Raw genomic sequence first — 13,577 nt, 5'->3', positions numbered from 1 at the left:
TTTTGTATAAGGTGTAAGGAAGGGATCCAGTTTCAGCTTTCTACATATGGCCAGCCAGTTTTCCCAGAACCATTTATTGAATAGGGAATCCTTTCCCAATTGCTTGTTTTTCTCAGGTTTGTCAAAGATCAGATAGTTGTAGATATGCGGTGTTATTTCTGAGGGCTCTGTTCTGTTCCATTGATCTATATCTCTGTTTTGGTACCAGTACCATGCTGTTTTGGTTACTGTAGCCTTGTAGTATAGTTTGAAGTCAGGTAGCGTGATGCCTCCAGCTTTGTTCTTCTGGCTTAGGATTGACTTGGCAATGGGGGCTCTTTTTTCGTTCCATATGAACTTTAAAGTAGTTTTTTCCAATTCTCTGAAGAAAGTCATTGGTAGCTTGATGGGGATGGCATGGAATCTATAAATTACCTTGGGCAGTATGGCCATTTTCACAATATTGATTCTTCCTACCCATGAGCATGGAATGTTCTTCCATTTGTTTGTATCCTCTTTTATTTCATTGAGCAGTAGTTTGTAGTTCTCCTTGAAGAGGTCCTTCACATCCCTTGTAAATTGGATTCCTAGGTATTTTATTCTCTTTGAAGCAATTGTGAATGGGAATTCACTCATGATTTGGCTCTCTGTTTGTCTGTTGTTGGTGTATAAGAATGCTTGTGATTTTTGTACATTGATTTTGTATCCTGAGACTTTGCTGAAGTTGCTTATCAGCTTAAGGAGATTTTGGGCTGAGACAATGGGGTTTTCTAGATATACAATCATGTCATCTGCAAACAGGGACAATTTGACTTCCTCTTTTCCTAATTGAATACCCTTATTTCCTTCTCCTGCCTAATTGCCGTGGCCAGAACTTCCAACACTATGTTGAATAGGAGTGGTGAGAGAGGGCATCCCTGTCTTGTGCCAGTTTTCAAAGGGAATGCTTCCAGTTTTTGCCCATTCAGTATGATATTGGCTGTGGGTTTAATGTAAAGACCATCGAGACTAGGAAGGAACTGCATCAACTAATGAGCAAAATAACCAGCTAACGTCATAATGACAGGATCAAATTCACACATAACAATATTAACTTTAAATGAAAGTGGACTAAATGCTCCAATTAAAAGACACAGACTGGCAAATTGGATAAAGAGTCAAGACCCATCAGTGTGCTGTATTCAGGAAACCCATCTCACATGCAGAGAAACACACAGGCTCAAAATAAAAGGATGGAGGAAGATCTACCAAGCAAATGGAAAACAAAAAAAGGCAGGGGTTGCAATCCTAGTCTCTGATAAAACAGACTTTAAACCAACAAAGATCAAAAGAGACAAAGAAGGCCATTACATAATGGTAAAGGGATTAATTCATCAAGAAGAGCTAACTATCCTAAATATATATGCACCCAATACAGGAGCACCCAGATTCATAAAGCAAGTCCTGAGTGACCTACAAAGAGACTTAGACTCCCACACATTAATAATGGGAGACTTTAACACCCCACTGTCAACATTAGACAGATCAGTGAGACAGAAAGTTAACAAGGATACCCAGGAATTGAACTCAGCTCTGCACCAAGCGGACGTAATAGACATCTACAGAACTCTCCACCCCAAATCAACAGAATATACATTTTTTTTCAGCACCACACCACACCTATTCCAAAATTGACCACATACTTGGAAGTAAAGCTCTCCTCAATAAATGTAAAAGAACAGAAATTATAACAAACTATCTCTCAGACCACAGTGCAATCAAACTAGAACTCAGCATTAAGAATCTCACTCAAAACCGCTCAACTACATGGAAACTGAACAACCTGCTCCTGAATGACTACTGGGTACATAACGAAATGAAGGCACAAATAAAGATGTTCTTTGAAACCAACGAGAACCAAGACACAACATACCAGAATCTCTGGGACACATTCAAAGCAGTGTGTAGAGGGAAATTTATAGCACTAAATGCCCACAAGACAAAGCAGGAAAGATCCAAAATTGACACCCTAACATCACAATTAAAAGAACTAGAAAAGCAAGAGCAAACACATTCAAAAGCTAGCAGAAGGCAAGAAATAACTAAAATCAGAGCAGAACTGAAGGAAATAGAGACACAAAAAACCCTTAAAAAAATAAATGAATCCAGGAGCTGGTTTTTTGAAAGGATCAACAAAATTGATAGACTGCTAGCAAGACTAATAAAAGAAAAAAGAGAGAAGAATCAAATAGATGCAATAAAAAATGATAAAGGGGATATCACCACCGATCCCACAGAAATACAAACTACCATCAGAGAATACTACAAACACCTCTACACAAATAAACTAGAAAATCTAGAAGAAATTGATAAATTCCTCGACACATACACTCTCCCAAGACTAAACCAGGAAGAAGTTGAATCTCTGAATAGACCAATAACAGGAGCTGAAATTGTGGCAATAATCAATAGCTTACCAACCAAAAAGAGTCCAGGACCAGATGGATTCACAGCCGAATTCTACCAGAGGTACAAGGAGGAACTGGTACCATTCCTTCTGAAACTATTCCAATCAATAGAAAAAGAGGGAATCCTCCCTAACTCATTTTATGAGGCCAGCATCATCCTGATACCAAAGCCAGGCAGAGACACAACAAAAAAAGAGAATTTTAGACCAATATCCTTGATGAACATTGATGCAAAAATCCTCAGTAAAATACTGGCAAACTGAATCCAGCAGCACATCAAAAAGCTTATCCACCATGATCAAGTGGGCTTCATCCCTGGGATGCAAGGCTGATTCAATATACGCAAATCAATAAATGTAATCCAGTATATAAACAGAACCAAAGACAAAAAACACATGATTATCTCAATAGATGCAGAAAAGGCCTTTGACAAAATTCAACAACACTTCATGCTAAAAACTCTCAATAAATTAGGTATTGATGCCCAAAGTAAATTTTCTAGAATCCTAAAAGGAATGTTCCATTTAGATCAACTGAATTTTTTTATTAAATACAATTTACTTAGACTACTTTTTTCACCAACTCTTGTTTAAAAATCTTGCTAAAACATATTGTCTTGATTTCTGCTTTAGAAGAGTTCAATCGCCAAATGATTTTCAAGAAGTATTATATTTCAGTCTTTCATTTAACCCAGAAACCAACCTATTTGAATGTCATATCTATGTCAACAAGTGGATTGGTCAAATATAAAAAAAAAAAATTAAACAGAAAAAGAAAAAATCTCAATTGCTTTTGTTTCATGAACTACAAATAAATCATTATTTGAATATTCATTAGGTGATATATATTGAGAAAGAGGTTTAATACAGATAGTTATATTTAGTGAAGATAGTGTTAGTTACTATGCGAGCCTACTGCATACAGTATCTGCTTTTGGCATTCATCCTGAGGAATTAACATGCAGTTTCTGACAAGGTTCTTTGTCATATCTCCTGTCATACCAACATAACGCACACTTGATGGCTAGGCAAAATTGAGAACTGTGTTCTCCAAGGTATAGTTCTGTTTAAACATCTAGCTCTTTAAAAAGACATTCCAAAAGTTGTTTGCTATTTAATCAGATTGTTGTAAGAGCTTAAGACCTTTTTTCCTTTGTCTGTGTGCCGGGAACACAGAAAGTCTCCCTGACAGTGTTTCATCTCATCTTGAGAGCCTTTCTATATTGCTAGCCACTTACCTCTTTCCCCATTTAACTGGAGAGTGCCTGTCTTAGGCATTCAGTGATAGCACTATGTCTCACATCCCAAGAGCCAGCCTATCCTGGTTGACTTGAGTGTGGAGACCTCTTTCATGCATAGGTTTCCCCATAGAAGGAATCTCATGAGATAATAAGGTTTCAAAGCATAGACCACCACTGAAACTCAGCTAGCTTCCCCACCAAGTGATAGTTCCCCTTGTGCCTGTCCATTTTGATCAGTTTCTGCCCTCTGCCCTAGCAAACACATTTTATTCTCATGAACTCTCAAGCTCTAACAATTTTTATGATTCCAGAATAACAAAACAGTCAATTTGTTACTTCTGAATAATTCTAAAATTTTTGTTCTTTCAAAAAAACCATTCTGAAACAGTTTGTGAGTCAGTGCCCTTCCGAGTAAAGCATCTGAAGTCAGTTGGAGATCACTATCATTTTTTAGCAACTTAGATCTATACAAGCAACATGCAGTGATGGACACCAACTTGTACGGATGTTTAGATGACAGTGGGCATTGGTGTCATCTTGCATATGTGTATGTACCATATCTATAAGCAAGAAAGACTCTTACAAGACTGGAGCATCCAGTCCAGAATCTCACTGTCATGTCCTCATTGCTTCCTATTAAAGTGAGGTATGGTGGGAAATATTTATACTTTTCAAAAACTTCTTGTCTGGTATAATAGGTTATTATTTCATAGTCTTTGTTCTGCCTAAATCTGGTCTGCCTAAATCATTTAAATTACAATGAATACTGTTCAGTCTTTTAGCCCTAAACCTATGTATTGCTGTTTTAAAACTGAAAAAATGCATCAAAACCTAGGAATCCTACTCTTAAGTATTTACTCTAGAAAAAAAAATTATTCAGTTGGTGCAAAAGTAATTGTGGTTATTGCTATTAAAAGTAGTGGGAAAACCGCAATTGCTTTTGCACCAACCTATACATACCCACTCAAAGACTCATACTTGAATATTCACAGAAGCATTACTCACAATTGCCAAGAACTAGAAATAACCCAAATTATCAACCAGTAAATAGATAAACGAACTGTGGTATAGCCACACAATGGGAAACAATAGCCAGCAATAAAAGGGAAAACATATCATGGTACACGGATGAATCTCAAAAGCATTGTGCTAAATGAAAGAATCAAAACATGTGCTTCATTTGTATGAAATTTCTCATAAAGGCAAATAAATCTATAATGATGCAAAGCAGATTTGTGATTTCCAAGGCCTGGGAGACAGGGAAGGAGATGGATTGCAAGAGACACAAGTCAACTTTTGTGGATGGATAAAAACGTTTTATGATTGTGGTGGTGGTCACATGATTATATGCATTTGTCAAAACTCTTCAAACTGTGCATTTACACTGGTGAATCTTAATGTAAGTAAATTATTAAAATAACATTTAAAACACACTGAATCTAAACTGAAATCCTCTAATCAATCCTGCACTCCTTGTAAAATAAGATACAATTTTCTGGCTATATTATGGTGTCATACAAAGAACTCTAGTTGGGGTGTGTGATGATCAGATTACATAGGTGCTGCTCACAGCTATGCCACTATGGGTAGAGTAGCAGCAGGAAAAAAATCTATACTATTTTCATGCTGTGGATTCTCTAGTCCTAATTTCACTACACCTCAGTTTTCTCATCTGTAATATGAAATAATTGAGCTAAGCCAGCCCTAGCATCCTGTGATCTTGTTTATTTAGCCCCTAATATAAACAAACCTTATTCAATATACTCTATTTAAAAATCACTAAATCTAGATCATGTCAAAATACCAGAGTCTATTCCAAAAGCCTTCTTTTTACAGTATTAATATTTGTGAGCATAAGAGTAAGTGTGTTGTATCATTCAGATAGCTATTATCTAAAAATACGTTAAAGAAAACAGACAGGCTTCTTGTTTGGAATTCCATTTCTTCTCAACTTCCCTGTTCCTTCTCATATTTCTGTAGGTTCTGCCACAGGCACAATTTCTTCCACAGTGTTATTCTCTGATTACATCTCACGTCCAGAAGACCACACCAGCATCCTCCACTTTGACAAGAACGAGACACAGAAGACCTGCTGAGTCCTGATCATTGATGACTCCCTTTATGAAGAGGAGGAATCTTTCAGTGTTTCACTTAGGCTGCCAGTGGGAGGACAGCTGGGAGCCAGATTCCCCACCACTAAGGTGACTATTCTGGCTGATCATTATGATGGTAAGTCCATTTGTTGCTTCCCAACCTTTGGCAATAGCTGCCTTCTCACACTTTCCTCCAACAGTTGAAAGGCAAATGTAGCTTAAATTATCTTTTAAAAGAATATTTGATGTTCTTTTATCTCCAAAAACCGTGAGTAGCTCTTCAAATACATAGACATCACCAACACCAATGACAAAACAGCCATGCAAGAAGATTAAATATTTGGGTATGACTTTACTTGACACAAGAAAAAGCACAGCCCAAGGAGGTGACTTAAGACTTAGAAGGAAGCCAGGGAGAGGACCTAAGTCAAGTATCTAATTACCCAACCAGGACTACCCCCAAGAGGATCTTCATCTTAGCAGCACAAGGATCATCCCTCACAGCTAGTGTGTGAGTTGTCAAGTGGCACAAGGATAAGATGGAGCCCAGTGTGTCAGCATCTGGACCTCTTTTTATGGTTACCTAGCAGGGCATTTGCCTCCAGTCCCTGGGGATCCCAGCTGAAACTTAGCCAGAGAAGAGAGGGGCGCCTCATTCCTAAACACCAACTCCCCTCCCAGACATGACACAAAGTATCAAGCCCAGTATGATTTTCCTAGGTCTCACCTGCCCTTCTATAAGGAGCACTTTTAACAGAAAATGGTAATAAAGACAGGGCCAGGGTCAGACTGTTTTATTAGTACTCTCAGATTAGTGTGACTGCTTCATCTCTCAACCATGCTTCTGTCAGGATTTGAGTGTCTGTGAGTTGCTAAGCTCAGACCTAAGAAGGGTTAGACTGGGCTGTTATTATAGACCCAAAATTAATGTGACTGCTTTATGGATGCACCACAAAGCTTCCATTAAACTGAAAGCTGTGCCAAGAGATAAACACAGATTTGTAAAGTCTGAACAGTTTATACTCTCCAGGTAGGTATGGTAAATTTATCGTGTACTATCATGTTCTGTTTAAAATTATGTCTTCATAACAATCATAGAACAAGAGAAAATATGAGTGAGATTAAAGGCAGTCTTCTGTTTGTTGTTTAATCTCCTAAATGGCTTTACTTGGGAATATTTCACCCTGTGGACCAGATCTCTGAAATTTTCAGTAGACTAGTTTTGCTCCATTAAAAATAAAAAAGAATTTTCTAGGACTAATTTCAGTTCCAAAACACATCTTTACAAGTATTAAGAGCTAAGAATAAGGACAGGCCCTGAGATCCATGCTTTCTTCATCATGTACTTTTCTTTTCAAAAATTTCTTCATTGGAATTAAAACAAAGATTGTTTTTCTTAAAATAATTTGAATAAATTTTCAATATATTCCTTTATGGAAATGTATAATTGTATATGTTTTCTGTTAAACCAAAGAGATAGGAGGAAGTGTCCAACAGGAAAATTAGCCTTGATTCTCCAGTTTCATTTGAAAGAAGTTGTTTTGGAAAGAGAAACACTACTCACATTATCTTATAAAAAGTATCTGCTGTTTTCCCAACAGAAGAGAAGTAGAATCTGAGTAAATTTGTCTGGTTGAGACACCTGAAAAATCCCTACATGGTCAAGTCTAGTTGATTAATATGGAGAGCAAGTTGAGAAATGAGTACACTCTGAAAGACAAAAAATGATGACATGGCATTATGTGGTTTTTGAAGCCTGCTTGAAATATTAGAATTTTTTTTTAATTACAGGGCTATGATTAGGATATTGCTGAAGCAACTATCTCTTACCAAGAGGTTAGGAAAGATTTACCCACACCGAGTGCTACAGACCAAGAAGGTGTTAACCAGGCAGAGTGAGAAGGGAGAAATGGAAAGTTATGGAAGTGGAGACTTTTTTACATTTTCTTCATAGTCCACTTCACGGTATATCCTTCTTTTTATAGTCAATGCTTACTTTTCCATGATAATGAAGAATTAACATGAAAAGTTGAAATTTGTCAACACATAACTTCAAATTCCTTTTCCCTTCACTACCACACCTTTTCTTATAGCCAGAAAGATTTGGCGTCAGAACAGTCTTCGTTATTCTTCTCTACTGAAGCTAGTAATAGGTCAAGGTACATAACGAAAGAAATGGGAGAGAAAAGGAAGAGAATCAAAAGTGGAACAACAGAGTCAGAAAAGCTTGTGCTGGGGGCCTGGACACTTGGATTCTAAGCCTGAGACACACTCTTTCTGCATAACCTTGGCTAGGTCAAGCTATCTGGGGCTCTGTTTCCCAATCATGAAATAAGGGGATTGATTGGGTTGTCTCTAGGAACCCTTTCCCTCCGTAATTCTATGATTCTTAAGTCATTCTAAGAAGAAGGCGTTAGTTAATAAACACCACCCATACACAAAAATGACACATCCTGTAGGCTGAGTTTTTCCATTAAAATTTTGTCATGAACTTAGAAAAATATATGTCAAAGTTTTGCTCTAAACAAGCCAGGTAAAAAAGAGAGTTAATTAGTGAAGCAAGAACTTGAATGGTCTTGTGTTTTAAGTTATCCATTTTGTCTTTTATTTTTCCAAGGCCTACCCCTGTTTGACTCATGCTATTCTTTCCAACATAAGTGCCAGAAGACATATAACTGAAGTGATATGTCTATAACCTGGACATGCTCTAACATTTTTCAAGCACATACTGAGTTACATTTTGATAAGCAAGTGCATTATATAATTTTACCCAGATAATTAGAAGGAAATTTCTTTTAAAACTATCCTGAAATTTTTAAGCAAACATGAAGAATGAAGTTGCCTGACCTTCAATTATTCTATCTCTCCTTCCTCAATAAGAAGTATGTTTTCTGCAAGCTCTTTACCTAACAATTAGAATAGGCTCAAACACCAGAGCTTACCTGAAAACTACAAAAGCTAGAGACAGGCATAAAGCACCCAACAGATATTAGATCTAAACAAGCAATTTAATGGGATTCAGGTGCCATTATATGACTTTGTTGGTATGCTCAGAACTGAGGTGACTCTGGGGACCACCTTACAAAAGAATGAGAGAGCTCCTTAACCAAAATATTAGTGTTTGTATGTATCATAACAAGCGAATGGCTGTCAAAAAAGCAGACATTCAAGTCCTTTGGTCATTAATGTAGGCTGAATAATGGACCCCAAAGACATCCACATTCTAACCACCAAAATTGTGAATGTGTTACTTTACATGGCAAAAGGGACTTTTCAGGTCTGATTAAGTTAAGGCTGTTGAGATGGAGCAATTATCCTGAGTTACCTAAGAGGGCCCAGAGTAATCAGCGGGGTCCTTATAAGAGAGAGGCAAGAGGATCACAGAGAAAAAGGGGAGCTGATGACTGAAACCAGAGGTTGGAGTGATGCACTTTGAAACTGGAGGAAAGGGCCACAAGCTGAGGAATGCAGGCAGCCTCTAGAAGCTAGAAAAGGCAAGGGGATGGATTTCCTCCTGAAGCCTCCAGTTAGAACACAGTCCTGGCAACACCCTTTATTTTAGTTAGACTTCTGACTTGCAGAACTGTAATAGAATAAATTTATGTTGTTTCAAGCCACTAAATTTGTGGTAATTCATTACAGCAACAAAAGGAAATTAATACCATCAGTATAGTTTCTGGAGGAAACGTCTATATAAGAAACCAATTTATAATTAGAAAATTTAGTGACTGATGTGGAAATGAAATAAAAAGATGATCTCTTCTTGTCTTTAAGCAAATACAGCCTTCTCTGCTACACTCATAATCCTACAAGAGTATTGAACATTTGAGTGTAAGCCAAGGATTCTCAACCTAACTCTTAATCATTGAGTTCCCCCTTCTGACTGCATGCCCTTTTCCTAAATCTTCAATTCCTCTTCTAGTAACACTGTGAACCAACTACAGAGCAAGGTAAAAAGTGATTAAGGCAAGAAAGGCTCAGATGAAGGACGAAGGGAATCAAGAAAAGGCAGAGAGTGTGATGTTCCCCTTCCTGTGTCCATGTGTTCTCATTGTTCAATTCCCACCTGTGAGTGAGAATATGCGGTTTTTGGTTTTTTGTTCTTGCGATAGTTTACTGAGAATGATGATTTCCAATTTCATCCATGTCCCTACAAAGGACATGAACTCATCATTTTTTATGGCTGCATAGTATTCCATGGTGTATATGTGCCACATTTTCTTAATCCAGTCTATCATTGTTGGACATTTGGGTTGGTTCCAAGTCTTTGCTATTGTGAATAATGCCGCAATAAACATACGTGTGCATGTGTCTTTATAGCAGCATGATTTATAGTCCTTTGGGTATATACCCAGTAATGGGATGGCTGGGTCAAATGGAATTTCTAGTTCTGGATCCCTGAGGAATCGCCACGCTGACTTCCACAATGGTTGAACTAGTTTACAGTCCCACCAACAGTGTAAAAGTGTTCCTATTTCTCCACATCCTCTCCAGCACCTGTTGTTTCCTGACTTTTTAATGATTGCCATTCTAACTGGTGTGAGATGGTATCTCATTGTGGTTTTGATTTGCATTTCTTAAATAAATAAATAAATAAAAAATAACACATCACCACCAAAAAAAAAAAAGGAAAGGCAGAGATTCCTTCTAGCTGGAGGAGCTCAAGAAAAAAAGTACTATTAAAAAAGTACCATTTGTGCTGTGTCTGGATGGGTAGGTGGAACTTGAGGATAGAGAAAGGAAGGACAATAGCATTTCAGGTGGAGGAAACAGCTTGAGCAAAGTCATAAATGAGGAGATATCAAGAATGTGATTCAAGACTGTGCAGGAATGCCATAGGCCAATTCTTTTATTCAATGGGATTGCGAATTAGCCTCATGCTTTACATTTATGAAGAACTACTCATTTATTAATGTATTAGTTCCAAAAGCATTTGTTGAGCCCCTACCATGTGTCAGGAACCCTGCTAAGCATAGAGGATACAGCAGTGAAGAATACAACCATTATATAATCAAGTGGGGAACACTATTCTGGAGTTTTCCTAGAGACTAAATAAAGGATATTAATAATAACTTTCAGCCATTGCAACTCAGGTTCAAACTTAAGAAAATTTTTCTGGTAAAGTTCTAGCTATCAAAATATACTGCAGAGAGATATTTTTTGGAATACTTTTAAGAAGAGAATATGCAATATAGTATTACCTAAGTTGTTTATATGTAAGTCTTGCTAAGGACAAGAAATAGATTTAAAAAAATCCTTCTAGATTCATAGAAGCATGAAATCTTAGAAATAAAATGGGACCTAGAGATCATGTGGTTCAGCCTCCTCATTGTTGAAGCTAAATGTACTAAGTGGTTTTTCCAGTTTTCCCAGTCAGTTAAAGCCCAGATTTCTGCCTCTGAGTCCGTAACTCTTTCGTACTCTACTACGATCCTTCAGTGATATGGTTCTAGGATGCATTTACCCCTAAGAAATAGCCAAATCTTCCATAGATAAATATTTTCTTCCTTTTAAAGTTACTAATTGCAGTGATACTGGTGGCCATCTAGTGTTTCTGATAACGAAAAGCTACCTTCATGTTCAAAACCCACAGGAAATCACCAGTCACCAAAGTTTAACCCCATTGTTAGTTTAAAAGGGTTGCAGCTTTCTTCAAGTGTTTGTAAAAAAAAAAGTTACTATATTCCATAATATAGTAATCTCACAGGTACCATTTAGCAAGCAAACCCCTTGAAGAACATGTTTTCATATACACATAGCCAAAAAGTAGATAGTTTGGAGCAGATGCCAGCCCTTTGATGTTGGCTCTCTACACAGGTGAACAACAGGATTTTGTAATGCACCTTGATCCTGTTTAGATACTGTGGGCTCTGTAGCATTGTCTCATTTTATGTGTAGACCTGCTGACTGTGTGCATACAACTGAACAAAGAATCCAATTGTTCATCAGTAAAAATTTTGAAGAAAGAGATGCAAACAGCGTGCTACTTAATAAGTGAACAAAAAACTGAAATAAAAGGGGCTGGCACATTTTGCCAGTCATCTCATAGGCTGAGCAAATGTCTGTGTAGAAATGAAAAATGGCCACAAGGGAAAAAAGAACCATGAGCCAATATAAGTAACCTACCCAAGAAAACATTTAGGTATGCTTGACTTTTTGGAAAAATAGAAATGGCATTAAATTACCACTTTGTTTATGAAGTAGTAAGTAAATAAAAATTATAAGATAATAAAAGGAGACCTTTTGCTCACTTATAAAGTAGTAAATTGTTTGCCTCTCAGTATTTGGAGTTAAGTGGTAGGAAACTGAATTGATAGTGTCTTTATTGGCTGCACATGAAAGTCAGAGGGAGGAAGAGAATAAAGAATGTAAATGGCTTTCTTTATAATCACCACTTTCTTAATTAATCCAGTGCATATCCTGGCAAACCACTTTGGCTGCATTTTTCTCTCTCTTTGACTCAGTTGTTTATATTTCAAATAATAAAGTTACATCTGGGAATCATAGTGGCCACTGAAACAATAGAATAACACTAATTAAATTCCAAAAATGAAACCAAAACACTTGAATTTTGTTAGTGCCACAGCATTGTATGAATAACAAAGCCATCAGGTGAACAACAAACTTAGTAAGATGAGCTAAATTGTACTTAACTGTAAGAGTAGTTATTTATATAGGAATATGTAAAAACAAGTAAAAGTCTTAATATCTATTTCTTGAAGAAATATTATACCCTTGAGCCCTGCCATATTCCTACTTAATTTTTACTTAAAACTTGGTAGTTTTAAATCCTCTAATGTTCAGAAGAGAACTTGAGAAAATTTCCAATATTAAATATAAAAAGGAAGGAAAAATACAAAGGAAAAAAATTACACAAAATCCAGTACATGATCCAATTGTTAATTTACAGTGTTGTTTGAAATGGTCTTAGTAGACTCTTAAAAGGTAGATAATTCATTCAAGAGACATTCACAGTGACCTGCCACTTGCTTAGTACAGGACAACAAAGTCTATCCCTGCCTTCTATCCTACCCAATTTGATCTTTAATTAGATTATCCTTGAATGAATTAAGCCTTTTTAATGGAGAAAAAAAATTATGCACAGAAATAATGATGGAAGATTCATAGTTCAGTGTAAACAATCTGAATTGCCACATACTTATCTGAGCAAGTCATTATTTATAATTACTGGATTGTGGGAAATTGCATTCAGATTCTGTAACATTTATTGAGGATCAAGCACATTGCTAAGCTTAAAATGTAATGCTATAATCCACATATATGGTCATCTGTGTGATTTGTTCATGAAGTCACACTAAAATATTATTTAATTTAAAAAGGAGGCAAGTTCCCAAGTTTTGGCTTCTAGTTACCTTTCAGGAGCTTCCTAAGTGATTTTGGTTGTGCTCTTGAGTTCTCAGCACCCCTGAGATTTGAGATCTGCCCTTATTTTTATCACTTAAGATATTAATAATTAATGAAAAAAATATAACTTTTAAGTATTTTATTAGTATCCTGAATATGTTCACCTAAAAGGAAGAAGCTGAGGCAAAATTAATAGAGAGTTTATCTGAGCCAAGGTTGAGGACTGCAGCCTGGGACAACGTCCAGGTTGCCTTGGAGAGTGCTCCAGAGAGTGAAGAAGAAGTTTAAGTTTTTAGAGAAAAAGGAACAAATCAGGAGATGGAGTGTCTTAGTCCATTTGCATTGCTATAAAAGAGTCCTGAGGCTAGGTAATTTATAAAGAAAAAAGGTTTATTTGGGCCATGGTTCTGTGGGCTGTACAGGAAATATGGTGCCAGCATCTGCTTCTGGTGA

At 36.8% G+C, this 13,577-nt stretch overlaps 2 protein-coding genes across 2 annotated transcripts in view; one reads left to right on the top strand and one right to left on the bottom strand.

Annotated features, from left to right (window-relative positions):
- Positions 1–13,577, bottom strand: part of LOC129034608 (uncharacterized) — a 97,811-nt gene that overhangs the window by 33,146 nt on the left and 51,088 nt on the right. The window lies entirely within an intron of this gene.
- Positions 1–13,577, top strand: part of FREM3 (FRAS1 related extracellular matrix 3) — a 125,669-nt gene that overhangs the window by 79,649 nt on the left and 32,443 nt on the right. Inside the window, 1 exon segment of the mRNA XM_054486057.1 lies at positions 5,647–5,895. Within this exon segment, the coding sequence (XP_054342032.1) occupies positions 5,647–5,895 (249 nt within the window).

This window comes from Pongo pygmaeus, chromosome 3 (genome assembly GCF_028885625.2).
Source record: "Pongo pygmaeus isolate AG05252 chromosome 3, NHGRI_mPonPyg2-v2.0_pri, whole genome shotgun sequence".
In the NCBI taxonomy this organism is placed as follows: domain Eukaryota; kingdom Metazoa; phylum Chordata; class Mammalia; order Primates; family Hominidae; genus Pongo; species Pongo pygmaeus.
The sequence above is the reverse complement of the archived record's forward strand: the minus strand, read 5'-3'. Positions and strand labels throughout refer to the sequence as shown.